The sequence below is a fragment of the Fundulus heteroclitus genome, chromosome 21 (genome assembly GCF_011125445.2).
Source record: "Fundulus heteroclitus isolate FHET01 chromosome 21, MU-UCD_Fhet_4.1, whole genome shotgun sequence".
NCBI lineage: Eukaryota > Metazoa > Chordata > Actinopteri > Cyprinodontiformes > Fundulidae > Fundulus > Fundulus heteroclitus.
In genome coordinates this window covers 38220550-38248448 of record NC_046381.1, presented here as the reverse complement: position 1 = coordinate 38248448, position 27899 = coordinate 38220550, and the positions used below count along the sequence as shown (strand labels likewise).

The following is a 27899-nucleotide window of genomic DNA, read 5'->3' as shown; positions in this document are numbered from 1 at the left end:
CAGCTGCTCGTTAACACTTAATTTCTAAGCAGCCAATCACATGGCGGCAACTCAGTGCATTTAGGCATGTAGACATGGTCAAGAGAATCTCCTGCAGTTCAAACCGAGCATCAGTATGGGGAAGAAAGGTGATTTGAGTGACTTTGAACGTGGCATGATTGTTGGTGCCAGAAGGGCTGGTCTGAGTATTTCAGAAACTGCTAATCTACTGGGATTTTCACGCACAACCATCTCTAGGGTTTACAGAGAATGGTCCGAAAAAGAAAAAAACATCCAGTGAGCGGCAGTTCTGTGGGCGGAAATGCCTTGTTGATGCCAGAGGTCAGAGGAGAATGGCCAGACTGGTTCGAGCTGATAGAAGGGCAACAGTGACTCAAATAACCACCCGTTACAACCAAGGTGGGCAGAAGAGCATCTCTGAACGCATAGTACGTCGAACTTTGAGGCAGATGGGCTACAGCAGCAGAAGACCACATCGGGTGCCACTCCTTTCAGCTAAGAACAAGAAACTGAGGCTACAATTTGCACAGGCTCATCGAAATTGGACAATAGAAGATTGGAAAAACGTTGCCTGGTCTGATGAGTCTCGATTTCTGCTGCGACAGTCGGATGGTAGGGTCAGAATTTGGCGTCTACAACATGAAAGCATGGATCCATCCTGCCTTGTATCAACGGTTCAGGCTGGTGGTAGTGGTGTCATGGTGTGGGGAATATTTTCTTGGCACTCTTTGGGCCCCTTGGTACCAATTGAGCATCGTTGCAACGCCACAGCCTACCTGAGTATTGTTGCTGACCATGTCCATCCCTTTATGACCACAATGTACCCAACCCATGATGGCTACTTTCAGCAGGATAATGCGCCATGTCATAAAGCTGGAATCATCTCAGACTGGTTTCTTGAACATGACAATGAGTTCGCTGTACTCAAATGGCCTCCACAGTCACCAGATCTCAATCCAATAGAGCATCTTTGGGATGTGGTGGAACGGGAGATTCGCATCATGGATGTGCAGCCGACAAATCTGCGGCAACTGTTTGATGCCATCATGTCAATATGGACCAAACTCCCTGAGGAATGCTTCCAGCACCTTGTTGAATGTATGCCACGAAGAATTGAGGCAGTTCTGAAGGCAAAAGGGGGTCCAACCCGTTACTAGCACGGGGTACCTAATAAAGTGGCCGGTGAGTGTATATATATATATATATATATATATATATATATATATATATATAAATATATATATATAAATATATATATATATATATAAATATATATATATATATATATATATATATATATATATAAATTGGACCAGCCTGGTGGCCAATCTTCAATAATTGCACATTGAACCAATAAGAGCAGAGTGTGAAGGTGCAATTAGCAGGGTAAGAGCACAGTTTTGCTCAAAATATTGCAATGCAGACAACATTATGGGTGACATACCAGAGTTCAAAAGAGGACAAATTGTTGGTGCACGTCTTGCTGGCGCATCTGTGACCAAGACAGCAAGTCTTTGTGATGTATCAAGAGCCACGGTATCCAGGTTAATGTCAGCATACCACCAAGAAGGACGAACCACATCCAACAGGATTAACTGTGGACGAAAGAGGAAGCTGTCTGAAAGGGATGTTCGGGTGCTAACCCGGATTGTATCCAAAAACATAAAATCACAGCTCCCCAAAACACGGCAGAATTAAATGTGCACCTCAACTCTCCTGTTTCCACCAAAACTGTCCATCGGGAGCTCCACAGGGTCAATATACACGGCCGGGCTGCTATAGCCAAACCTTTGGTCAGCCGTGCCAATGCCAAACGTCGGTTTCAATGGTACAAGGAGCACAAATCTTGGGCTATGGACAATTTGAAACATGTATTGTTCTCTGATGAGTCCACCTTTACTGTTTTCCCCACATCTGGGAGAGTTACGGTGTGGAGAAGCCCCAAAGAAGCGTACCACCCAGACTGTTGCATGCCCAGAGTGAAGCATGGGGGTGGATCAATGATGGTTTGGGCTGCCATATCATGGCATTCCTTTGGCCCCATACTTGTGCTAGATGGGCACGTCACTGCCAAGGACTACCGAACCATTCTGGAGGACCATGTGCATCCAATGGTTCAAACATTGTATCCTGAAGGAGGTGCCGTGTATCAGGATGACAATGCACCAATACACACAGCAAGACTGGTGAAAAATTGATTTGGTGAACATGAAAGTGAAGTTGAACATCTCCCATTGCCTGCACAGTCTCCAGATCTAAATATTATTGAGCCACTTTGGAGTGTTTTGGAGGAGCGAGTCAAGAAACATTTTCCTCCACCAGCATTACGTCGTGACCTGGCCATTATCCTGCAAGAAGAATGGCTTAAAATCCCTCTGACCACTGTGCAGGACTTGTATATGTCATTTCCAAGACGAATTGACGCTGTATTGGCCGCAAAAGGAGGCCCTACGCCATACTAATAAATTATTGTGGTCTAAAACCAGGTGTTTCAGTTTCATTGTCCAACCCCTGTATATATATATATATATATATATATATATATATATGTGTGTGTGTGTGTGAGTGTGTATAGTTTTGTATGCACCATCAACACCAAGTCAAATTCCTTGTAAGTGCAAACCTATTTGGCAATAAACTTGATTCTGATCCTCACTAAGATAAACTTTCTGTCATTTCCCTCCTCAGAGTGGCTCTCAGCAGCATCTGAATCCCTCTGAAGCTCAGACTACTAGGTTGGAATCTTTAGGCTAAGAAAAGAGCTCTGAGAGACTCTGAGGATCTTTGTGAATACAGACACTGGTTTTTAGAAATTGATGCATTTCGCTCCGTCATCCGTCACAAACAGACTCCATCCATATTTCTGATGGACAAGGAGGAGGGTTGTTTGTCAAGGTCGTAGCTCCACGGAGCCTGTGGGAAATGTCCTTTTAGACCAGAATGGCTTTTATTTGTGACGTAACAAGAACACGGATGAAGGAGTATGTGTCAATGAAGGTCAGGCAGAATCAGAACAAACGCCTGCAAAACAGGAACGACAGGAATGCAGTACAGCTTCTTCCAATTATTAAAAACAAGGTTATTAAAACATTTAATTTACGCTCCTCTAAAATGTTTCATAATTTCTGCTCCTCCTCACCTACTCCTGCTATGAGCTGCTATTCATGTGATGATAGGACCCCCTGACCTTTGAAAAACTGCTTCTTTTTAAAGGTTTTTGTGGCACTCGTGGCCTTTATTAGCTGGACAGGAGGAAAGGCAGACAGAGAAGGGGAAGATGTGCAGTAACTGAACCCAGAACCTCCTCCTCTGGTGCCTGTGCTCCACCTCTGAACCACTCAGTACCCTTTACTGAATGTCCCTCAGTACTTTGCTCTGGATTATTCCTCCAGAATCGTCCTCTGATTGTTGTTTTCCTCTTGATTTATTTCATTTAACCATGTTCTCCATCAGACTTATTGACTGAAGGTTGATTGATGGAAGAACTTTACGTTATACATGCTCTACATATGGACATTTGGTGAATTCTGAAATACAGTATTTCATCCTAAAATGTTCTGATTAATTAAATGTAAATGTGGAAGTAACGTAGAAAGCAGTGGTGTTAACGGAGCTCAGAAAGCATTCCATTTAGAGCGTATTTGATCCTGTCTAAAGACACCAGGCTACAGACCTCAGCTGAGATGCTTTAGCAGCTATCTAAGAGCTACTTGATTATTTTGTGGAGTTGTATTTCATCATCAACGATGGTTGATCATTTAATCATGTTCACTATCAGACTTATTGACTATAGTTAGTAACCCAGGAAATAATAACTGATTACTAACTGAGTTCATAATTAAAAGGAAACAGTGATTCTATCAAGTTGCAGCACTTCACTGAGAAACAGAGCAAAAGTAAACCCACCCTCAGCAGCAGTGGCAGCCTGTTGCTCTCCCAGCTCTGTTCTGATCTTAGACTTAGACTTAGACTTTCTTTATTGTCATTTTGTATGCACAGAGTGCATACAGAATGAAATTTCGTTTCCATTCAGCTCAGAAAAAGTTAATTATGAACTCTCAGCAGCACCTTTCACAATGCTATAGCAGACTGCAGCTTTGGGCCCTGAACCAATAACACATAACACACATAAGCCAAACACTGATGCTCACCCACACACAGAACAACATTGTGAAAGAGGGCAAAGTGGAGCCTGGTAGCAGGTGGAGCTTACCTGAAGCTGAGCTGGCCTTCTCCTTTGCCTCCATCTGCAGGTGTGAGTGGCTTTAATGCTCAGAGTGGCTCAGAGCTGATAGGTCTGGCTTTAAAACACAAGAGGCCTTTGCTCCACAATGTTCTCATCCAGCACTACTGACTAGATAAAGGAACTATTCACTTACTTTATGGGATCTAACATGTCAAAGCATTAGGACGACTTTCCTGTTAGTGAAACTAAAAAATAATTTAGAGTTCAAGTGTCAAATATAAAATAAATAATAATGAATAAATAATGAATGGAGTATAAATGTGAAACCATTGTCCACTAATCTACCATTTTAGTGTGTGGTGGCACAAGTGAGTTAGGAGTCAAGACATCTATCAATTGCAATATAATTATGTAGATATGATGATGATTATTATTATATTCAATGTTTGTAATAGAAGGACAATAAAATAAACTAAATGTTTTTGAACTTGATAATTATTGCACATTAACAAGCTGCAACCAGCTATAAAATGGTTGTAACAAAATCTTCTCTTGCAGCAATATATCAAGCTAAAACAGACTTTGTAGTAAATGAAATAGGGGTCCCTCCACTGCAGACAGCAGCAGGTAGAATGTACTTCAGCTATTATACCACTGAAGAAGTAAAGTGCTAAACTAAGTCACCCACTGGTAAACTCCTGCAGCAGAGAGCATGCTCTGAAGAAAAGCTGCTTTATTGATGGAGTTGTAGTAACACACTGTGTTATAGTGGAAGTAACGTAACACCATTATCTGTTCCATTAAGTCATGACTTTCTTTACTAAATGAAAACTGGAGCCTCCTGTTTTCTTTTTGATACATTACCAGTAATTTTACCCAGTTTGGTCTAAAAGGAAGAGTCTGGTGATAATTTACATAGAGGAGACGACCAAATGCTAACATGGACATCCAGATAGATTTAGTAAATTCTGTTGTTTTACTCTAGATGATCTTTCTTCATCTTTGTGGTTAAATGAAGCTTTTAACCAAAGCAGAGACACAGCAGCTCTGCAGTAGAGCTTTTTTTTTTTTTGCGCATGCGCGTAAGGCTGCATGCTGCAGGTTACGTGCTCAGTTCGCTTTTTTAACTTTCTTTAACTTTATTACTTTTCTCTTTTTTTGATTGCTCTTGCTTTTTCATGGTAACAGTGAAGTACTGTCCTGTCTATCGGGGTCGTTCTCATTGAGTTTTCGTGCTTTCTTGTGTTGTTTTTATCATGACGCGCTCACCAACGCGCTCACCGGGACACGCTCGCCTTGTTTAAACTGGAGAGGAACTCAGAGCGCTAATGCTGACTGGATTTATAACTAAACCGATTGGAATACCACCCGAAATCTGGAGGAAAACACGCTGTGGTTGCTGAGGAGGGAAACAACATCAGGGGAGGAAAGGAGGGTCGAGACGAGACGGGCTTAAAGAAGAAGATTCAAGCAGTGTCTCCCCTCTGTTATTATGGGTAATGTTCGCTCCTTATATAACAAAATGGAGGAGCTAACGGCGCTAACGCGGACTCAACCGGAATACCGTGAATGTAGTCTGATGTGTTTCACCGAGACATGGACATTACTGACCAGATTGTCTCCATGGAAGGCTTTCACACCGTCCGGGCCGACCGGGACACTAAGAGCGGTAAGCGGAGAGGAGGGGGGCTCGCCATTTTAGTAAAGAGCAGATGGTGTTACCCGGGGCACATTACCATTAAGGAACGGCTCTGCAGTCTGGATGTTGAAATGCTGGCCGTTGGACTCCGTCCTTACATGCTACCTAGAGAGATCCCACATGTTATAGTTGTTGTCCTGTACTGTACATACCTCCGTCTGCAAATCCAACATCTTCCTGCAACATCATACACTCCTCCATCTCCAAATTACAGACCCAACATCCTAATGCCCTCATCATCATGTCGGGAGACTTTAACCATGTCACCTTGAAGAAAGTTTTGCCGACCTTCAAACAGTATGTGAGCTGCCCTACCAGAGGAGAGAGGACACTGGACCTGATGTATGCTAACATTAAAGATGCATACATCTACACTTCTCTCCCACCTCTGGGCAGGTCAGATCACAACCTGGTTCACCTCAAACCGTGTTATGTGCCTTTAGTGAAGAGGAAGCCTACGACCACAAGGACTGTGAGGAGGTGGTCGGAGGAGGCTTATGAGGCACTGCAGGCCTGCTTTGAGGTGACTGACTGGTCCACACTATGTGAGCCCCACGGGGAGGACATCGATGGTCTTACAGAGTGCGTCACTGACTACATCAACATCTGTGTGGACTGCAATGTTCTAGCTCGGACTGTAACCTGTTACGCCAACAATAAACCATGGATCACCAAAGAAATAAAGGCCATTCTGAATAAGAAGAAGAGGGCGTTCAGAGATGGCAACCGTGAAGAGGTGAGAAGAGTACAGGGGGTACTCAAGCATAAAATCAGGGAGGCTAATGACATACAGGATGAAGCTGGAGAATAAACTTCAGACCAACAACGTGAGAGATGTGTGGAGTGGCATGAGGGCCATCACAGGGTTCCAGATGTCCACTGGCATGGGGTTGGAAGGTCGCGTGGACTGGGCCAATGAGCTGAACTTATTTTCTAATAGGTTTGATACTGCGGCACACCCCCCACTACTCCCGGCTGCCGACTTGCCTACAAGGCCCGATCAACATCCCCCCCCACTCCTCCTCCTCCTCCTTACAGACCCCCTGTCCGCTCCTCACCACACCAATCCACATCCACCGACTTCACCCTTCCCCCCGGCTCACATCCTCCACAATCTGAGGACCTCACCCCTCCCCCTACTGCTGCCACTACAGTGTCCTTCACTCCTGACATGGTGAGAAGACAGCTAACCAGACTGCATTCCGGTAAAGCTGCAGGCCCTGATGGTGTTTTCCCCAGGGTGCTCAAAGCTTGTGCTGATCAGCTGTGTGAAGTACTTAGCCTAGTCTTCAGCCTGAGCATGCACCTCAAGAAAGTCCCTGTGCTGTGGAAAACGTTCCTGTGCCAAAGACGTCGCGTCCTAGCGGCCCTCAGGACTACAGAGCGGCGGCACTGACGTCCTACATCATGAAGACCTTTGAGAGGCTAGTCCTGGAGCAGCTAAGGCCCATGGTCAGGCCCTTCACTGATCCACTACAGTTCGCCTACCAGCCTCGCCTGGTAGTTGAGTACAGCATCATCTTCCTGCTGAACAGAGTCTACACTCATCTGGACAAGCCGGCGAGCACTATGAGAATCATGTTCTTTGATTTCTCCAGTGCCTTCAACACCATCCGCCCGGCTCTACTAGGAGAGAAGATGACGGCGATGCAGGTGGAGGCCCCCATCGTGTCCTGGATTGTTGATTACCTGACGGGCAGACCACAGTATGTACGCCTGCAGAACTGTGTGTCTGACAGGGTGGTCAGCAACACTGGAGCCCCTCAGGGGACTGTTCTCTCCCCCTTCCTCTTCACCCTCTTTACCTCAGACTTCAACTATTGTACTGAGTCCTGCCACCTTCAGAAGTTTTCTGATGACTCAGCAATAGTTGGCTGCATTGAAGGGGGTGATGCGAGTGAATACAGGACTGTGGTGGGCAACTTTGTCGCTTGGAGTGAGCAGAACCATCTGCAGCTCAACTAGACAAAGACTAAGGAGCTTATAGTGGATCTGAGGAGGACAAAAACACCTGTGACCCCTGTTTCCATCCAGGGGGTCCCTGTGGACACTGTGGAGGAGTATAAGTACCTGGGAGTGTACTTTAACAATAAGCTGGACTGGACCAGGAACACCGAGGCGGTCTACAAAAAGGGTCAAAGCCGACTCTTCTTCCTGAGGAGGCTGAGGTCCTTTAACATCTGTGGGACGATGCTGAGAATGTTTTATGAGTCTGTTGTTGCCGGCACGCTCTTCTTCGCTGTCACATGCTGGGGCAGCAGGCTGAGGGCTGCTGACAACAACAGACTAAACAAAGTGATCAGGAGGGCGGGGGATGTTGTGGGGGAGGAGCTGGACACTCTGACGGCAGTGGCAGAGAGGAGGATGCTGTCCAGGCTCCAGTCCATCATAGACAATGTCTCACACCCTCTCCATGACACACTGACCCAGCAGATGAGCTCCTTCAGCAAAAGGCTCCTCTCACCCAGATGCACCACAGAGCGCCACAGGAAATCATTCCTGCCTGTGGTCATCAATCTCTACAATGCTTCCCTCAGTGATTCTAACACCCCCCCATCTGTAACTGACATTTATGCATTCTTTGCACTTTTCTTGCACAAGTCACCATCACTTCACTGGGATTCCCAAGGTGAAGTGATATGACTATTGTGATATTGTACCACCTTGTGTGGAATGTTGTAAATATATATATATATATAACAATGTGTGTATTCTGGAGCATGTAACGTAAGTAATTTCCCCCTGGGATCATTAAAGTATGTCTGATTCTGATTCAAGACCTGAAGAGACTGAAGAGATTCTCTGTGTCGGGTCAAACAGGACATTGATGTGAAGAGCAGATGTTCATCTGATGATGACATCACTGTTTAGTCATCATCTTTTAGTCTGGATATCAGTGTTTATTAGTCTGATTTAACTAGAACTGATCTTATTGTTTCTCTATTCACAGACTAGTGGGCTGTAGTCTCTCACAGACTGAATGTGAAGTTGTGGCCTCAGCTCTGAAGTCCAACCCCTCCCTGACTGAACTGGAAATAGAGGGGATCTATAATGGAAGGCAAACCTTTGAAGACTCCGATGTGAAGCATCTCTGTGAGATCCTGGAGACTCCAGTCTGTAAAGTAAAGAAGCTGAGGTTGGTTTTATCTTCACTGCTACTTTAAAACATATTTTAATTAATAATTTTGTTTTTACATTTTTTTATTTACAGACAACCTGCTGTCCAAATGTTTTGCCTTATAAATTGTTTATTTTCTTATTTGATATTGAATAGTATTGAACATTTCACACTTAAAATGTTTTGGACAGAAGAACAAAAATTAGGAAAATAAGTCAAATGATAATTATGGAGATGTTTTAATTTGATTTGAGAAATATTTAGATAACAAGATCACATCATTCTGCTTTATTTTTCATTTCTTATTCACATCTTTACATGAAACATTAATTTTTGTTCTTCCAGAGTAGTGCCAGGACCACATAAACACATCAACAAGTTAAATAAAAAGAATAAAATAGCATTATCTAAAAAAATGAATGTTTGAGAAGAACAAAGAAACAAATTCTAAAATAAATCAAAGCGACAGCACCACCAGGTTGCATGTTCTCCCTGTGCATGCGTGGGTTCTCTCTGGGTACTCTGGCTTCCTCCCACAGTCCTAAAACATGACTGTTAGCTTAACTGGCCTCTCTAAATCCTCCTTAGGTGTGAGTGTGTGTGTGAATGGTTGGTTGTCCTGTCTGTCTCTGTGTTGTCCTGTGATAGGCTGCTTACCTGTCCAGGTGAAGCCCGCCTCTCAGCCACTGACAGCTGCAGATAGACACCAGCAGCCCTCAGGACCCCAGCAGGGATAAGCCTGGTGGAAAATGGTTGGATGGACGGCACCAGCAGGTTCCAGCAGCTGAGCTTTGGCCTGAAGCTGCTGTTCTGTTGGTGCGGCTCAGAGAGGAACCGTCCTCTTCAGTCTGACAGCTCAATCAGACAGAACCAGGACCCAGCAGTGTGGCTATTAAAACTACACCACAATATTGAAAAGTAAAAAGCTCCACTGCAGCAGATGCTCTCTGGACTCAGCGGTACCATTCAGCAACAACCCAACAAGTTTGAGCAGCAAGAAAAACAAAGAAAAACAGAAGAATCATCATTTCTATTAGTCTGCAGACCATTTCTGCCTGGCAGACCATGATCCAGAGGAACATCTGGCTCCAGCTGTTCTCCTCCATCCTCCTCCTCCCAGGATGTGAAAAAGGAGGTGCTGGGAGCCCCATCAGCCCGGATGCTCTGTTGGCTCCTCACTTTAAATCGGCGCTGGAGAAGATCCAGAAGAACGCAGAGGAGTCGGAGACGCTTCAGGACCTGGTGAGGTCTCGCTCCGGGCCGACGTCCCTTGCTGGTCTGCCGGCTGGTTGGACCACCATAGAGTTCAGGCGCTCCACGGCTCCTGGACTCTCCCTCTGCTCCTCCATCAGCCTCCTCTTCCTCCTCTTCCCGGCTCCAGCAGCCCTTCCAGCGCAGCTGCCTGCGGCCTGGAGGGGGCTTCATCAGCAGAGGGGACAGAGGAGACAGCCCAAGAAGTGACTTCTTTAGGGGAATGTGTGTACTTTTAGAATCTGTAAAACGTTTGGAAATAAAACATGAACCTTCCTCTGAAGACAAAATCCCAGCAGATTCTAGCCTTGCAGTAAAATCGGCCGATCTCACTGCAGCTTCACCCACATTCTCCACCCATGGTGAGCCGGTAGCCTCTAAACCTCCGTTTCAGATTCATCGGCCCCTGAAACCTCAGTTTCAGAGGACCTCACCAGTCCTAAACAGAGTGTCTCTCCCACTCCAGCCGAGACAATACCTGAGCGGCCTGAGCCCAGAGAAGCTCTCTGACACTGCAGCTCCTCACTCCTCACACCGTGGGAGCAGAGGAAACTCTCTCTGTGCAGCGGCAGCCACGCACGTTCTCCAGATGCGTGGAAACTGATCTGCAGCCGCTGTTCTCGGCGTGGATGAGAATCCTCTTTTATACGGAGACGGAGAGGCTGCAGGGGCGGCAGGACGAAGCGGAGGAAAAGTTATTTACCATCGGTTGTCATGGGAAACGTAAGATCTCTCCGCAACAAGACCGAGGAGCTCGCAGCACTAACCGTTTCCAAAGGAAGTACAGGGACGCTTGTATCATGTGCTTCACGGAGACGTGGTTAGATGGATCTGTCCCGGACTCAGTGGTCTTCGTGGACGGCTTTAAACTCATCCGCACGGACAGAACTTTGGCGGAGAGCGGAAAAAAGAGAGGAGGGTGGCTGGCGGTGTTTGTGAATGAGAGATGGTGTAACGCGGCTCGTGTTCACGTGAAGCAGCTGATATGCTGCTCAGATGTTGAATTACTGGCAGTGACTTTAAGACCTTATTACTTGCCGCGGGACTTTGGTCGCGTGATCGTGCTCTGTGTTTACCTCCCTCTCTCCGCGGATGCCACCGCTGCATGTGAGCCGATCCACGGCGCGGTGACCAGGCTTCAGACAAAGCACCCCCGCGCTCTCCTGCTCATCACAGGAGATTTCAATCGAGCCTCCCTCCATTCCACCCTCCCCACGCTCACCCAGTACGTCACGTGTGCTACAAGGGACAATAAAACGTTGGACCTCTTCTATCCTAATGTTAAGGATGCCTACACCTACCGCCCCCCCCCCCCCCGCCCCACTCCCCACTCGGACGCTCGGATCACAACCTTGTCTACCTGCTCCCCCATTACACTCCACTAGTGATAGCACAGAAGAACTCAGTGAAAGTCTGGTCAGATGAGGCCACTGAGAGACTGAGGGATTGTTTCAGAACCACAGACTGGAGCATGTTCCAAAGCTCTCATGGTGATGACATCAACAGCTTGCAAAGTGTTCTGCTAGATGCCTGCATTGACTGTGGATTTTAGGGAACCCAGTGGACTAGAACCAGCAGATGACATGACACCCTAAATAATCAGTGTGGAAACTTCACTTTGGACCTCAAGCAGCGTGGATTATGGACCTCTCCACTCTTCCTCCAGACTCTGGGACCGTGAATGGATTTTGTTCAACAATCTTCTCCAGAATTCAGTTTTGCAAGGGGTCTATTGAGATTTGCACCAAAACACTGGTCAACTGGAAGTTTGGCCTCCCTCCCGAACATAAGGAAGTAGGGAGAAAATCCCATAGCATCACACTTGGTGCTATTATAAGCATGCACAATAAGAACCACATGCTGGCTCCATTGTCTTTTCTTTTCTTCATTCAAAGTTCCAAGCATGGAACTTTGTCCTGTTGAACCTCTCGGGCTGCGGATCACCCTGGGGGTGGTATGGTGTTGTCAAAGATTTTTTAATACTGGGTTCCAGGTATTCAGTGGTCACTTCTATACAGAAAGCCCATTATTTATTTATTTAAATATTTTTTCTCCGCTATCACATTATACATGTCAGATTAAATAATACATAAATATCAGCAATGGTATCAAGGTGTTACTTTATTGTATATGTTATACTATATCTGTTGGTTGTGCTGTTCTTCTTACATATCTCTTTGCAGCTGATGAAGCAGACTGAAGCCGTTTTATCGCTCTCTAACTTTTTTCTCCTCTTTCTTTCTCCTCTTTTCTTTTTTTCTCTTCTTGTTCTTCCCTTTCTCTTCTACTTTCCCATTGTCCACATAATTTGATTACCTCCCGCATGAATCACAATAAAACTATTTACATGCATGAATCAAGCGGAGCACTATGGCGAAAGCTGACTGCTCCACTTGTAAAAATAAAATCTGTCGATCTCTATTTGGCATTAAGACAACAATTCTTATGACCACATTGCAAGACAGGGCAATGGGGGGGAAAAAGTTTCTTCCCTGATCCAAGTGAATACGATCGGGCAGTCCATAATGCACAAAATACCTCTCTATTAAAATCTTAACTATAAGGGCTTTTTTATTCTTAGTAGGAAATGCCTGAGCATATCTAGTGAAATGATCAATTATGACCAACACGTTACTTATGCCTTTTGAGTCAGGTTCCATGGAGAGAAGATCTATACAAACCAGGTCCATAGCATAGCCCACTGCTCCCTGAGGGAGGGGTTAAATGCAGAGGACACATTTCATTGGTTTACAAAGATGTAAAGACAAATCCAGATGATTATTATTTAGTCCAAAGCTCTGAGCTGCCCTCAGATCTTCAGGAAGGCTTATCCACAGCTGAGGGCCGCAGGTGGAGAAAGTCTCCTCATCGTAGGTTTTAGTTCTCAGAATGAGCCACCAGACCCACTGAGAACAACTGAGCCAGTATGATGGATAACATCTGAGCCCAGCAGCAGAACATGGGACCAATGTTCAGTGATCAGGGACTGAAGGAGCAGAACTTTAAACAGACACCATGTTTCCTTAGAGAAAAGCCTCCATGCAGGCTGCTGGTTTAGCTTGAAGATGAATCCAGAACAATGTGAGCTGAAACTCTGTTTCATCATGTTTCTGGTACTTTTACATTCAGGGACATTTATTTTCTACATTTTATCATTTATTTGTTCATGTTTCAGTTTTAACCTGCATCCTGTTGGCTTCAGCTCACATCTTTGATTCTTTATTAAGATTGAAGAGCTGCAGTTTGTCAGAGATCTGCTGTTCTTCTCTGGTCTCTGCTCTGAAGTCCAACCCATCCCATCTGACAGAACTGGAGCTGAGCTACAACGACCTGAAAGATGATGCAGTGAAGGAGCTCTGTGGTTTCCTCCAGGACTCCCCTCTGCAAACTACAGAAACTGAGGTCAGACTCCATGTTTTAGTTCTGATATCTGTGATGTGAAAGTTGTGTTGACACTAAACTGCAGACATCTGGCTGATATTCTACTGATCCACACTGAGTATCTTCATGCTAAAGTCTGGTTTCTTCTTCACTGCTTTAATCCAGTTAAAGTTTCTTTCTTTTTCTAACTTCCTGTCAGGATTTATTACATGATGGGCAGAAAACATGAAACAATGTGCTGAATTTCACTTTAGAGTTGCTGCTTTTCATAGCACAAATGAAAAATACTGATGTTTAATTTATTTGAAGGTTTTTAATCTCTTTAAACCTTCATCAAATAAATTTTTCTACAGGATGATTTTAAAATAATTGAATAAGTGGATATCATTCAGCTGAAAAACAAAGTTCAGATCTTCTATTCTAATAAATATTTGCTGAGTTTGTTCCTGGACCTGGAGCTAGTTTTTAACGTTGTCTCTCTGTGTAACTGAGTCTGAGCCCTGATCTCAGGTCAGAAGCGGACAGCATTGGGACCCCCAGTGTGTATAAATGCCCCTCATGTGAAGCGGCTCAGAGGGGATACAAGCCAGTTTAGAAAAGTGAATTTCAGCTCCTGGAATCTGTCTGACAGGAACAAATCTATAATCCCTGATTGATGCTTCAGCACTTTTAGAAGCTCTGGAAGGATTTTACTGACTAAAACACTCAGACACAACATGTCACAGTACAAGGTTCTGGTTCTGGGAGCTTCAGCTCCTAAAGTCAATTTTACATGAAATATTCTCCATGACATCATGTTTTCATGGCTGTGGAATAATTAAAATAGTTAATTTACCTGCACTAATCTCCATTTGTTCTAATTTCATCCACAATTACTGCTGACTTGTTTGTTTTCTGTGAAACTTGAATAATTTGGCTGCAGAAGCTGAGTTTGTATTGATGGAGCTGCTAGTGGAGCTGACAGAGGTGAAGAGCTGAAGTCAGCAGGGCTGTCATTTAGAAAGCTTGTTTACACAAAATGGACCTGAAATGTGCGTACGCCACTTTCCACCAGAAGTTAGGATTTCTAAAAATGAACTTGAGGGAAAAATGTGTGGTCCTCATGCCAGCTCTGACCCAGGCGTACGCTCATTTTAGAGATGGGGAAACTGGAGATGCAGATGGTGAAGTGGTGAATTACAGCCAACCTGCATGAGGATTCCTCTCAGACGTTCAGTTTCACTCTATATCAGACTTTAATCAGAGATCTTCTCTATCAGAAGAATTAAAACCTCAGTATTATTCATTCTGCTGCTGGTGACTCTTAAATACATCTGGGACATTTCAGATAAATCAAAATGCCCATAAGCCATCTTAAACCTTAAATCAAAGTCTGCTAACATCTTCTCTGGGTTTTCTATGTTCACATTCTTCTCTCCAATCATCACCAGGGTGACGTGTTCCACAGATTATTGTGACGAGGTGAGCAGCAATCACTTTAATTGCTGCAAACAGTCAAACGTAATGCTGCTCACTGGATGCATTGGCACTGCTGGAAGACCGTGCAGATGGAGAATTGAGGAAACGCGCTTTCAGGGATCAAATATTTCCTGGCCAATAATGAGGACTGACCAATAGACCAGTTCATTGTTATTGTTTTGATGCGGGTTTTTTGCCGCATGGGCGCCGGACTGGTAGGCAAAACGCGAACACAATGGCGGACGCAAACAGAGAAACTGACGAGTTCTCCACGTATTTTTCTTCATTAGATAACGTATCACAAGATCGTTTGTAGAGTAAGTTAATGGTTGATGGTATCAGATTGTCAGATCCACACAGCAAAAGCCTGAAGGGACGGAGCGAGTCTTTGAAATGCTGGCCAAGTGTTCCGTACCGCGACATATACAGCTACCTTATAAACACTGCAGGCCAGTACAGACGAGAGAGCACGAAAGCCCCTGAAACCACTGGACGGCTACAATTATTTTATATGGGGACATAGGCACCAGGACCCCCACAACCCCATGAGGGATTTAGCGGGTCAGAAAATGGATGGATGGATGTTCCGACATGTTTGTGTAACATACGAAAGCGGAGTCGGACACAGACCGCGCCTCAGCAGAGAGGAAGACCCGCCACCGGTAGGTTAAAAAAACATTGTTAACTACGGATTATTTTGGTGTTTTTGTCTTATTAAAATGGGTAGGGGTGTCGGCGACATTGCAGCGTAAACACAGACGTACTAGCACGTGAACGGGGGTGTAATGCAGACAGAGGCTGCTGCAGCGCATCGGCTCCACTTCTCCCAGCCCGTCTAGCGATCGCCACCTCCCCTCCGCCGCTATTTAAGTAGTAGAACAATGACTAGTGCAAAATTAAGTTGTATTTACCGGAGATGAAGTGTAGACTGCAAATTCTGTCGTGGTATGACGGCTCCTACAGTTCATTGGGGTTGTCTGCCTGCGCTCTTTTCATTGAAATTATCCATTTCTTTCTTTGTCCTTCGGTAAATGACAGAAACGTACATCTGACGATTTGGAATGCCTCTGTGTGCAACTGGGAGCACAACAAGTCGTAGGCATTGCTTAGATTCCAAAAATAAACTAACTAAAAGTACGCTCTAAATCACCCGTTTTGTCATGTGGTAGACGAGAACAGTCCTGTTTTTTGCCTACCCGCGGGACCCGGATCTAGCACTGACGACGCGTGAACTGGTCTATTTCCTGCTTCTGAATCCCAGCATGCATTGTGCTGTTACCCACAGGGGAAAGTGGCTCCACCTCCCTGTGAGGAGCTGAAAGGCAGCTCTCCAACCCCCACCCCCAGAGAGCAGAGAAGGAGGCTTTCTGCTCACACCCAGGCAGTGCTCACCTTTTTTGGGGGGGGGGGGGGGGGGGGGGGGTTAATAATGGTGGGGGAAACCTCTCTCCTCTAAATGTGGATCTGAACCCACAGCCACAGGGGAATTTCAACACGGAGCACAGCGTTGTTTACTTTTTAACAACTTATTTTAACAGCTTCTTAACAACTTGTTTTAATGTGGACAACATCTGTGCTTTTAACTCTGATTTCCACATTTAATAAACGCCTCTCTGGGAAATTTTCCCAACGTTTCTTTGCTTTTTCTCTGTGGCTGCCACATCACCATGATGAAAAAATAATCAGCTGACACAGTTTCTACACATTAACATTCAAAGACCGTTTCTGGTTGATTCTGGGCGTGTAGAGGCCAGAACCTGAGCCAGAACCTGGTACCAAATGAACAGGTACAGCTGTAATCTAGAAAGGAAAATGGCTGCTGCTGTGCCTGAGCATGGTTTTATTAATCTGAATATTTTTGCCATACTCCATTTTCTTTTTCTTGGCGTTCACTTTTAGTACGGATTCCACACAAAGTTTATAAATGAGAGCCAGGACTCTAAAAACTGCTAAACAAGTTTTAACTATTGAAAGTTCTGATATTGTTGATTGTTAAAGAGCTGAAGCCAGCAGGTCTTTATTGAAGCAGCAGCTTGTTGTCATTAATATTAATGAGAGTTCTTTAACTGGTTCTGTTGGACTGTTAGAACTTGCATCCTGGTGGCTTCAGCTCACATCTTTTATTCTTTATTCAGATTGAGTTACTGCAGGTTGTCAAAGATCAGCTGTGATTCTCTGGTATCGGCTCTGAATTACAACCCGTCCCATCTGACATTACTGGACCTGATGGGAAACAACCTGAAGGAGTCAGATGTTCAGCAGCTGCAGGATCTTGTAAAGAGTCCAGACTACAAACTGAAAACTCTGTAAGTAGATGGTTGGAGTAAGTCCAGCTGCTGTCAGCAGAACTGTTCTGAACCCAGTTGGTACCAAAGCAAAGATCCAGTGTTTCCAGTAAAGCTCCAGCATCTCAGTGGGAGGAGAATGGTGACAGGCTTCCTGATTGGACACAAAGACAACAATGAGCCAATCAGAGGAGCCAGCAGCTTGTTGTGTTCCTGTCTTTGTGTCCATGTAAAGATGTTCATGTCTCCAGTAAATGCAGCTGGATTCCAGCTGACAGCCTTCCACCATGTCTAGAGACAGTGGTCCTCATTCATCAAGCTGTGGAGCATCAGATCTGATCTCAGACTCTTTGTTCTCATTTCAACAGAAAACAGCTAATCAGTTTCATCTTAGTCACAGCTCTGAGATCAGTCTGACTGCAGCCTGCAAATCACTGATTTCACAGCCCATCATTACATTTAGTCACCATGTGGTCTTTCTACAAAGCAGAAGGTCTGCTGAAGTCCACTAAGCACATCTGGACATGTGTCCTTCTCTTACTAGTTTCATCCAGATGTGTTCAGACACAGCCTCCATGTTTCTTAGTCAGTTGATGTTTCAGAAACAGATGTGATGTTCATGTTCAGCTTCCAGAGGCTGGAAACACTCACTGATCTCCTCTGTTGCTCCTTCTTCTCTCTGCAGGGAGTGGAGGAGGTCCAGATGATCTTAGTAGAGGAGAGAAGCTGAGCTCCTGGTGATCCAGAGATTGAAGCTGCAGCAGTTTGAGTTTAAAGAGACTCTGACTGGATCCTGATGATGAACTCTGACCATAGAGATATTGATCCTGTTTATCTGATCATGTCTGTCATTTAGCATGCGCGGATTCAAGCGGGGGCGCAGGGGGCGTGCGCACCCCTCTTTTGGAGACCAAAAGTATTTTTTTAGACACCGAAATGTTAAACATCCTTCATCGAATTAAGATTAACAGTCAGTACCTGTCATCTAGAACGCACTGTGACACCGGCGCGGCAGTCGAGACTCCGGATATCTGAGCATGAGTGCCCAAATATGGGCAGTAATGACGGCCTGACATCACATCCTGTGTTGTTTCTTAGCAGAGAGGCACTGTGCTCATACAGCTGCGATAAACAACAATTATTTTGGATTTCCAAAATACTTCACCATTGAAATTCCAAGAGCTATTGTTAAAGCAACAATGACCACCTGCATGGCAGTTGGATGTTGCAATACATCGGGTAAAAGTGGAAAAAACATTACAAAAAACACAAAAATAGGGAGACGGCTGCTGCAGCAGACAGATTAAACTCACATTGTCCCTTTTTGGTCTCCCTTCCTCAAACTGGTATGGCTGGATTTCGTCAAAAGTCAGGTTGCTGTCAAGAAAGTCTTCTATATATTCCAAATCGCTATCAGATGATGATGATAAATCCATGGAACTCTCACCCCTGTCGCTAATCTATCCATCACTTTCTGCCGCATCAGTCGTCGCCATCTTGGATTCTTCTTTTCTTTTTTTATGGTGGTTGGCAAACTGCTTGTAGGTGCATTACCGCCACGTTCCAGATTGGAGTATGGATCAACCTTAATCGTATATTCTCCCCACAGAAAAAATTTATGATTGCTAGAAAATGTTGATAATGAGAAAACACAGGGTTCTCACAAGTTGTGTAAAGTTGTAAAGTAATGCAATTTTAGGAAAACTTTTTCAAGAAACGGGTAAGTTATGAAAATTGTATTTTTTTTGCACAGTTTTTGTAAATTAATGAAAAAGAGTATAAAACATAATAGTGAACATTGACATGCATACAATAGTTATTGTGTAGTGTGTATTGTCTGGTCTAAACCTGTTGGTGCCACATGTGTTTTATTGTTAAAACTAAGAATGGTCTCCTTTATGAAAACATACTAGGCTTAAAACTTTTGCCAAGCAACTTGCATATCAGCCAAATAAACTACAAAAGCTTAGAGCAGATCATTCAGCAGCTAAGTTCCTCCTCCTGCTGCCTTTATGTTCTACCCACAGCGTTCTTTAAGAACGTTCTGCCTGTCATAGCGTCTGATTTGACTCAGATAATAAACACGTCCCTTCTGTCAGGTGTTTTCCCCCAGTCCCTAAAAACAGCAATTATCAAACCACTGCTGAAAAAGAACAACTTAGACAAACTTCTACTCCAGAACTATAGGCCCATCTCAAACCTCCCCTTTATCAGTAAGATTATTGAAAAAGCTGTGTTTCAACAATTAAACACCTTCTTAACAACGACCAGCTGATTTGACGTTTTCCAGTCTGGTTTCCGTGCTCACCACAGCACAAAGACCGCCCTTATCAAGGTGTTTAATGACACCCATATAAATACAGCTTGTGGAAGAACCACCGTGCTGGTTGTATTGGACCTCAATGCAGCATTTGATACTGTTGATCACTCCATTCTGTTAGAATGCCTGGAGAACTGGGTCGGCCTTTCTGGTACAGCTCTCCACTGGTTTAAATCCTACTTAAAGGACAGGGACTTTTTTGCATCAGTAGGTAACTTTACATCAAAGATGACAAAAATCACATGTGGGGTTCCCCAAGGGTCCATCCTGGGTCCCCTCCATTTCAATATCTACATGCTCCCTCTAGCTCAGATAATAAAAAACAACATCAGCTACCATAACTATGCAGACGACACACAGCTTTACATCACCATGTCATTAGGTGACTATGAACCAGTTCAGGCACTGAGTAAATGCTTAGAAGAAATCAATGCCTGGATGTACCAAAATTTTCTTCAGTTGAATAAAAACAAAACAGAAGTAATAATATTTGGACCAATAGAGGAGAGATCAAAAGTTAGCACACAGCTTCAGTCGCTTCAGCTAAAAATCACTAATCAGGCCCGAAATCTGGGTGTAGTGATGGACTCAGACCTGAACCTTCAAAAGCATCTAAAGACAATTACAAGGTCGGCTTTCTACCACCTGAAGAAAATTTCCAGGATTAAAGGATTGATGTCTCAGCAGGATCTGGAAAAACTAATCCATGCGTTTATATTTAGTAGAATTGATTACTGTAACGGTGTTTTCACAGGTCTGCCTAAAAAGTGGATCAGACAGCTGCAGCTGATCCAGAACGCTGCTGCGCGTATCCTCACTAAGACTAAGAAAGTAGAGCACATAACCCCGGTTCTAAAGTCCTTACACTGGCTCCCTGTATCTCAGAGAATAGACTTTAAAATACTTCTGTTAGTTTATAAATCCCTGAATGGGTTAGCACCTAAATACATCACAGACTTGTTATCAGTGTATCAACCCTCCAGACCACTAAGGTCTTCTGGCTCCAGCCTACTCTGCATACCTAGAACCAGAACTAAACAAGGAGAAGCAGCATTCAGTTCCTATGCTCCACTTATCTGGAACAAACTTCCAGAAAACTGTAAAAGTGCGGAAAGCCTGAGTTCCTTTAAATCGAGATTAAAAACACATTTGTTTGAAATTGCCTTGGAATGTTCTAGTTAAACTGTTTTACTGTTTTTGATGTTCTTTTTTATTTCTACATTCTATCCCTACTTGCTTTCATTCCTATATTTTAACCATGTAAAGCACTTTGCATTGTCTCTGTACTGAATTGTGCTATATAAATAAATTTGCCTTGCCTTGCCTATATGAAGAACGATGAGAGTGAGAAAGCGATCTTTACATCATATAAAAGATGATCTACCATCAGGATCAACATTCAAGCAGGAAGTGAAGTTGTGGCACACAAAGTGGTCATCATCAGTGGAAAAACCCAGCTCTCTCCCTGAAATTCTAAGGATAACAAATATGAAGTGATACCCAAACATTTCTATGATTCTTCAACTTCTGTCAGTTAAACCTGTCACGAGTGCTTCTGTGGAACGTGCTAACTTAAAGTAGTGAAAACTTTGCTAAGGTTGACAATGGGACAGGAAAGGTTTGTGGCTTTGCTACTTATGTATGTCCACAAGGACATTAATTTAGACATCAACAAAATCATAGACATATTTGCCCAGAAGCATCCTTGAGGGTTGACATTTGTAAACCCATTATCATCGTCATCATAAAGTTGAAGGTGTTGTAGAAGAGAACAATATACTTTGTCAATCCTTACTGTTCTATTATAGGCTTATGGCTCAACTTCACCATACATGTTCATTGGTTTAACGTACTTTAAAGTTGTTTTTTTCTCAGCATAGTTTATCTGGTTGAAATCTATTGTTAAAATACATGTATATTTAAAAAATCCTTTATCACTTGAACCATACCAAACTGTTCTTAAGTCCTTGGGTCTTTTTATTTCATTATAACTAAATAAATATTATTTCTGGAAATGTTTTTCTTTGTTTGATTAAAGGGGAAGTACGGTCAACAAGGAAAAATCAGGGTATCATTAGCTATAACTAAAACTAATACATTTGTGGTTATTTAATGAACTTATCTTTAATCAATAAGAAAATAAAAACATAAATTGTCGTCTGAATGACTGTGTATGGGGGCTGACATTACTGCCCATATTTGGGCAGTAAGGGGCGTTTGACATCACATCCTGGGGCGTGGAAAAGCGGAAGCGGCGATAGCATTTCTCTCCGCTTTCCATGCAAAGTCAATAGGAGCCGTTCTACATAGCTGCGATCATCAATCATTTTTTCGGATTTCCAGAGGACTTCACCGCTGACATTCCCAAGAGCTATTGCTGAAGCAACAATGCCCACGTGCATGGCCATCGGATGTTCCAACACAACTGGTAAAAGTGGAAAAAACTGCTTATTTCAACTTCCCAAATCATGAGCCACCGGGCTCATTGCTGGATTGCCAACTTGAAGAGAGCGGATTTGCCATCTAACTTCTGGCCAGAGAGAAAACACGTCATATGCAGCAACCAAATTTGAAGAAGAATGTTTTGAACATGACATGAGAGCGAGGATTTTCGGTAAGTTATTTTTTATTTTAGAATTTTTTATTTAGAATTTGCGGGGATGGTCACTGAGCAGAGGGGCGGAGGGATACCACATGTGATGTGGTATCCCTCCGCCCCAGCATGTGCTGGAACGCTTTTATATTTTAATATTTATACAATAATGACCACCTGCCCTATTTACTAGAGGGCAAATATATAACTTAAGTCACTTCAGTGATCTCTCCTCCGCTGTGTGTGTGCGCGCGCTCCGCTGCAGCGCCGGCAAAGCCGTGCTGCGGCGGAGCGTGCACACACACACACGCGCGTGTATACATATATACTGTAGGACCCGACTGAGTTTGCACTGGAAATGGGTACAGCTGGATTCCGTCAAAAGTCTGGTTTCTCTCAAGAAACTCTTCTAAAAAAATCCATATCGCTATCAGATGATGATAGCTCCACGGAACTCTCATCACTGTCACTAAGTACTTCATCACTCTCTGCTTCGTACAGAACACCAGTTGTCGCCATCTTGGAAAATAGTGCGCCGTGACAAACAGAGCGTTGAAACTTGCTCAACTGCGGGTCCGCCGAGTGACGTCAAAAAATGGGAGGTGACATATAGCAAGGTATGTTTCTGTATCGTGTTTTAAATCCGTGCCCCATGTGCCCTCTTTTAACTTGGAGCACCTGCCCCTCCAACGGTCTCTGCACGTCCCTGCTCGTTCCTGCAGCAGCTTAAATTGCTTCGATTGGAGTTTTCAGGTTCTCTGCTAAAGGTTTGTGAGTCTCCTTCTTTAACCAGCAGGGGGCATACTTTGTTCAGAAATCCCAACAGACTCGCTGCTGGAAGCCAGAGTTCATTCCTGGGTTTGATCCATTTGATCTGAAAGTTTATTACAGAAAGCAACAGGTTGGTCTTTGGACCGGCAGCTGGAGACTCTGCTTGGTTCTCTTCCTTCAACCAGACCTCCATAGTCTGGACTTCAGTCAGTCTGAGAGGAACCAGGACCAGTCAGAACCAGCACCAGTGCGTTTCCCCCTGAAATGAGTTGTTTCTTGTATATAATTATTATTATTATTAAAAATACAGATAAAAACAACAAAACTTAAGTCATATATAAAAAACAAAATAAAATATGCTTTTGTGAAACATTTTTCCTCTTTTCTGCATAAACAGTTACATGTAGATAAGCATACCACAGTATACAGAAAAGAATGCATATAGAAACAGAATAAATTAATTAGTTTATAAGAATGTGGTCTGAAAACAGGTGAAAACAGAAATCACTGTTTAAATATGTTACCAAAATTACTTTATGGTTCAGGTTTCCTATCAGGCATCACAAAGGATTCAACAAGCTGTTCATGAGATCAGCTAGAAAAGAAAAGATTCTCTTGAGTCCATCTACTGGTTCTTGCAGCTCAGAACCCTCGGATCTTTTCCATGTTGTCACGTTCCAAACTCAAACTTCGGTCTCGATTATTGGAGACGGACCATTCCAGGTAATTTACCTGGTCCAAATCTCAAAAGTGTGCCATGTGTTTGCGTTCATCCCCTGAGTCAGAACTCTGTAGAACCTCCTCTGGCTGCAGGTCTTCTGGCTTCTGTCTACAGCAGCTCTTAGCGTCTACTGACGGACATTCCTGCTCATCTTTCTCAGTAAAAGATCTCCAGCTCAACCAGATTGGATGGATAACATCCGAGAACATCAGTTTTTAAGTCTAGCCTCAGATTCTCAGCAGGGTCTCTGTCTGGACTTTGACTAGGCCATTCTGACCCATGAATCTCTAACCTTCAGAGCCATGGAGGCTCTTTAAGCCCTCCACTATGATTCTTCATAACTTTGGCCTAAAATGACAAAGAATGATCAATATTTAAACATGTTTCTAAGGCCCGACTGGGCCCATCACCCCAGAACCCAGACCTGGTTCTGAATGAAACGAGTCAAAGTCTGAAAAATGGACCGTTTGTCATTCATAGAACAGATTTTTACTGTTAGTTAAGTTTGTTTTGCTGCTTGGTTGTAAAAAACAGATAGTTTTTAGTCAGCAGACCTGCTTGCCTCTCAGCGGGTCTTCAGAAACACGATGTCCTGCTACCAGAGGAGGTAGAAATGTTTACCTTTACTGACTGTTTCAACAGTTTTACACTACTGTTCTTTTTACTTGAGTAAAATGCTTTATTTTCTGTATCTTTGATTCAAATGTCTTTAGTTCTGTGGGTCCAGTTCACTCTAAAGCTTCAACATGTCCAGTCACACAGAGACAGACGTGCAGATGCCGTAACTCACGACAAGCAGCTTGTTGGGCGATTTCGCTCACAAATCAGAACCAGCCGGGTTCTCAAGGTTCTGGGAAAACCCAAACTCTTCCTGGATGTGTGTCGACTTCTGAAAGCTCAGCTGTAGGGTGTGGCCCTGGTGGTACCGGTACCGTCCTGGGTTTTATCTGAAGAACGCGGAGTCAGGATAAGAGGCTGTCAGGCTGAAGGTGCTGTCATGTGTGTGTGTGTGTGTGTGTGTGTGTGTGTGTGTGTGTGTGTGTGTGTGTGTGTGTGTGTGTGTGTGTGTGTGTGTGTGTGTGTGTGTGATGTTGAAACCATGTTTGATCTCTGGTGAGTCAGGAAAGAAAGTGACTAAACCTGACACCTTGTTGAGGTTAAAAGCTGATTTAATTCCAGGTGTTTGTCCATGTTGCCCGTTTAGCAACCTGCCATCCATCATCTGGGGCCACTTATCCATGCTGGGTCGTGGTGGGAGTTGCTCTCCTCCAACGGGGCAAAGATCAGAGGTCACCCTGGACAAAGGTAGCAGTCCATCACAGAGTAACACAAGACAAACTCAACAGTCATGTTTTTGGACTGTAGGGGGAAGCTGGAGTACCCAGAGAGAACCCACACATGCACAGGGAGAACAGAAAGACCCCCAGCTGGGATTCAAACCCAGGACCTTCTTGTTAGAACGGTGCTGCCAACTAAGCCACCATAGAGCCTAATTAATGACCTTTTCTGGTACATTCACTAATGTTTACGGGCCTCCCAGCAACTAAAACCTTGTGGGGATCCCTGATTTAGGGTAAGAAGCTAGGACTGGACGTTTGGTGTGAGTTAGGTTCTGGTCAGGCTGAGGGTTGGAATGTACTGGTGATGGTTGGGTTAATTCAATTCAATTCAATTCAATTTTATTTATATAGCGCCAAATCATGAAACATGTCATCTCAAGGCACTTTACAAAGTCAAGTTCAATCATATTATACAGATTGGGTCAGATTATACAGATTGGTCAAAAATGTCCTATATAAGGAAACCAGTTGATTGCATCAAAGTCCCGACAAGCAGCATTCACTCCTGGGGAACCGTAGAGCCACAGGAAGAGTCATCTGCATTGTACATGGCTTTGCTGCAATCCCTCATACTGAGCAAGCATGAAGCGACAGTGGGAAGAAAAACCACCCATTAACGGGAAAAAAAACCTCCGGCAGAACCGGGCTCAGTATGAACGGTCATCTGCCTCGACCGACTGGGGTTACAGAAGACAGAACAGAGACACAACAAGAGAAACAAAAAAGCACAGAAGCACACATTGATCTAGTAATCTGTTCTACATTAGATGGTAGTAGCGGGTGAGCCGTCTTCTCTGGATGATGTCACAGTTAACAGAACGCCAGACCAGGTGTACCTACTATGAAGAGAAAAGAGAGAGAACAGAAAGTTAAAGCAGAAATGACAACACATAATGCATAATTGAAGAACAGTAGAACTCAATATAGTGAGAAAATTAGATCCTGATATACTCCAGTAACCTAAGCCTATAGCAGTAAAACTATAAAGGTAGCTGAGAGTAACATGAGTCACTAGTTATAATTTTTGTCAAAAAGAAAAGTTTTAAGCCTAGTCTAGGTTAGTGCATAAATTCAGTAACTAAAAAACATGGAGGTCCATATAAAGTCCTAGCATGTAGAAAAACTAACATACTGAGTGTTCATGTTGAGCTTCATCCTCAACATGTTTCATAATTAGTTTTTTTTCACCAGATTTCAGTCGACCTGTGATGCTCCCTGAGCTCTCTGGGTAGTTGTGCACGTTTTATCACCTTTTCCATGATCCATTCTAGCCGGTTCTGGTCACCTAGTTGTTCTGGTGTTTGCCAGCTTTAATCTGCCCCAGTCTGGTTCTTTCGGTTTTTGGTTTGTTGCAGCCTTGTTTCGGCCTAGTTTGGATGGTTCTGGTTAGTAGTCTGGACCCTCGTGCCTGCACTGAATGTCCTCCTGTTTTAAATGTAATCCAGGTGGTAGAACCAAACCCAGTTTAATAATCTGATTACAGCCAGAGAGAGATTAGTAGCAGAGTGTTTCACATCTTTAACTTTGGGGATGTCGTCAGGTCCAAACATCTCTTTGGTTGAACTGAAATGCCCCTCAGATAACTTCAGAAGATCCAGCAGCTGGATCTGGTGCTGCATGGCTGAAGGACGACAAACTCAGCAGAGTTCCTGGAGAGCTTTGCTCCTCCTACCTGTTAGCTCAGCCAGACTGCTTCAGAGTCAGACTTTTAACCTTAAACCTCCTAACTGAGGCTTGTAGAGTCTGAGGTGAAGCTCCTGGGTTTCTGCTCATTTCTCTGAGCTTCCCACTCTGACCCTGGGCTGAACCTGCTGAGATGTTGTCCTGCTGGGAATCATCTTCCTCTCTGCAGGATGACGGACCTCAGATAGTCTAGAGATGACCTGCTCTGAGGTCATTGCTGGTGTCTTTCCGTCCTGGCGGTGTGTTGACACAGAGCTATATTCTCCAGTGGGTGGAGGCAGATGAGCCTTCACACTGAGCCTGGTTCTGATTCTGCTGGAGGTTCTCCTCCCTGTTAAAGGGGAGTTTTCCTCTCCACTGTTGCTTCATGCATGCTCAGTATGAGGGATTGCTGCAAAGCCATCAACAATGCAGACGACTGTCCACTGTGGCTCTACGCTCTTTCAGGAGGAGTGAATGCTGCTTGGAGAGACTTGATGCAACCTGCTGGGTTTCCTTAGAGAGGAAACTTTCTGACCGATCTATAATAATCTGTATAATCTGATTGAATTTGACTTTGTACAGTGCCTTAAGATGACATGTTTCATGAATTGGCGCTATATAAATAAAATTTAATTGAACGGAATCAGCAGCTCCTGACTGATGCCAAACCTCTTAGTTCCTCCAGTGACTGCGTCATGTTACATTTTCATCCAATGAACTCGACAACAGAGCGTCTGGTTGACCAGAGATGATCAGGAAGCATAATATGACAGAGACACGTCTCCCGGTACAGCTGATGGAGACGCTGACCTGGCGTCCTTAACACGGTGCTCCATCAGAACCCAGCAGCTACCTGTCTGCGAAGCCTGGAGACACAGAGAAGGTCCACTTTCTGTGAGCCGGACTGGACCCGGAGTCGAAGTGTTTGGGTCTGTAAAGTGCTCTGAGTGTAAACAGTAGGATAAATTAAACAGAAGAAGCAAACACTGGTCAGAACGGGGACTTTAGGAGAAACAGTGTTTGTGCAAAGCAGTAATTAGAGGCGACGGCGTAGCATCAGGTTCCAGAGAGACGCACAAACAGACGGCTGTTTTATGTAAGCTGTCTGTGT

General features: G+C 44.0%; 1 protein-coding gene across 1 annotated transcript in view; it reads left to right on the top strand.

Annotated features, from left to right (window-relative positions):
• LOC118556933 (NLR family CARD domain-containing protein 3-like) overlaps positions 1-18600 on the top strand; it is a 39019-nt gene extending 20419 nt beyond the window's left edge. The window contains 5 exon segments of the mRNA XM_036125608.1: positions 8836-9021; positions 13482-13626; positions 13628-13656; positions 17229-17399; positions 18064-18600. Coding sequence (XP_035981501.1) covers positions 8836-9021; positions 13482-13626; positions 13628-13656; positions 17229-17399; positions 18064-18085 — 553 coding nt within the window. The 3' untranslated portion in view covers positions 18086-18600.
• The last annotated feature ends 9299 nt before the right edge of the window (positions 18601-27899 follow it).